A 1,181-nucleotide genomic window follows, 5' to 3' on the forward strand; every position below is an offset into this window, starting at 1 on the left:
AGCGAGCACAGCCGACACTGGTTCTTCAAAGGGCGCCTCCTGGTGGACGGGAAGGAGATCGAGGAGTCGCTGTTCCAGTCCATCATGCGGACCCAGGAGAGCAGCAACCCCAACAACGTCATCAAGTTCTCGGACAACAGCAGGTGCCTGCCTGGGACCCCCATCCGTGGGGCTGGGAATGGGGCTCGAGCTGACGGCCGGGGTTGGATTCAAACTCTCACTTCCTCTGGGCTAGGGATGGGGTGGGGCTCTGTGGCTGGGGGCCGTGGCTGGGATGCTCTCCCCCCACCCCCATGGGGCAGGGATTGCTGTGGGGCTCCGTGGCTGATGGCCGTGGCCGGTTCTCTCCCCCCAGTGCCATCCAGGGCAGGGCCGTGTGTTCCCTGTGGCCCCGCGACCCATCCCGCCCCAGCTGCTTTGAGAAGAGAACGTCGACCCGTCACGTCATCTTCACTGCAGAGACCCACAACTTCCCCACGGGTCAGTGCGAGGGGCAGGGGGGCTGTGTGTGCAGGGGAATATCTGTGTACCGGGGGGGGTGTCTATCCATGGGGTGGGATGGGGGTGTGGCCAGGGGGCTGTGTGGCAGTCTGCAGGGGGGACATTGTGGGAAATTGAGGACGGGGAGAGTGAATGTGAGGGGATGTCCATGGGGCAGGGGTCTGTGGGGAAGGTAGTGTGGCTGTGGGGTAGATGGTGGTAGTGCATGGGGTTATGGGCTGTGGAGGGGTGGATGCTACATGCTTTTCCTGCTCCCCCATGCGCATGGCACTTTGGGGGGTACCTAGGAGGGGTGTCCGCTCACTCTCATCCCGTCTCCTCTCCAGGGGTGGCCCCATTCAGCGGCGCCGCAACGGGAACAGGCGGGCGGATCCGGGACGTGCAGTGCACGGGGCGTGGGGCCCACGTCATTGCCGGCACGGCCGGGTACAGCTTCGGAAACCTGCACATCCCTGGTGAGAGCAGGGGGGCCCCACTTCCCCCCAGCCGCAGCCCCACTCCACCACCTGCCCCTCCCCTTCCTCAGGCCCCCCTTCTGCCCTGACTGCAGAGCCCCCCCTGGGTCACGGGGGCCCTCCTGCCCCTGGGAGCAGGCCCCAGACTCTCTCCCTCCAGCCCTGAGCCCCTCCTCCATGGGCTCCTGCTCTGGTCCTGGTCCCAGGGCGCTGCGGCTCGTCCAG

At 66.3% G+C, this 1,181-nt stretch overlaps 1 protein-coding gene across 1 annotated transcript; it reads left to right on the plus strand.

The window, feature by feature from the left end:
• Positions 1 to 8: 8 nt before the first annotated feature.
• LOC112122652 (phosphoribosylformylglycinamidine synthase-like) lies at positions 9 to 956 on the plus strand (the record flags this gene model as incomplete). Its single annotated transcript, XM_026646915.2, has 3 exons — positions 9 to 143; positions 356 to 480; positions 828 to 956. Coding segments are annotated over exons 1-3 (313 nt in total), but the record flags the coding sequence as incomplete, so codon positions are not given.
• Positions 957 to 1,181: the final 225 nt, after the last annotated feature.

Source organism: Terrapene carolina, unplaced genomic scaffold (genome assembly GCF_002925995.2).
Source record: "Terrapene carolina triunguis isolate 2854851 unplaced genomic scaffold, T_m_triunguis-2.0 Scaffold48570, whole genome shotgun sequence".
Lineage (NCBI taxonomy): Eukaryota > Metazoa > Chordata > Testudines > Emydidae > Terrapene > Terrapene triunguis.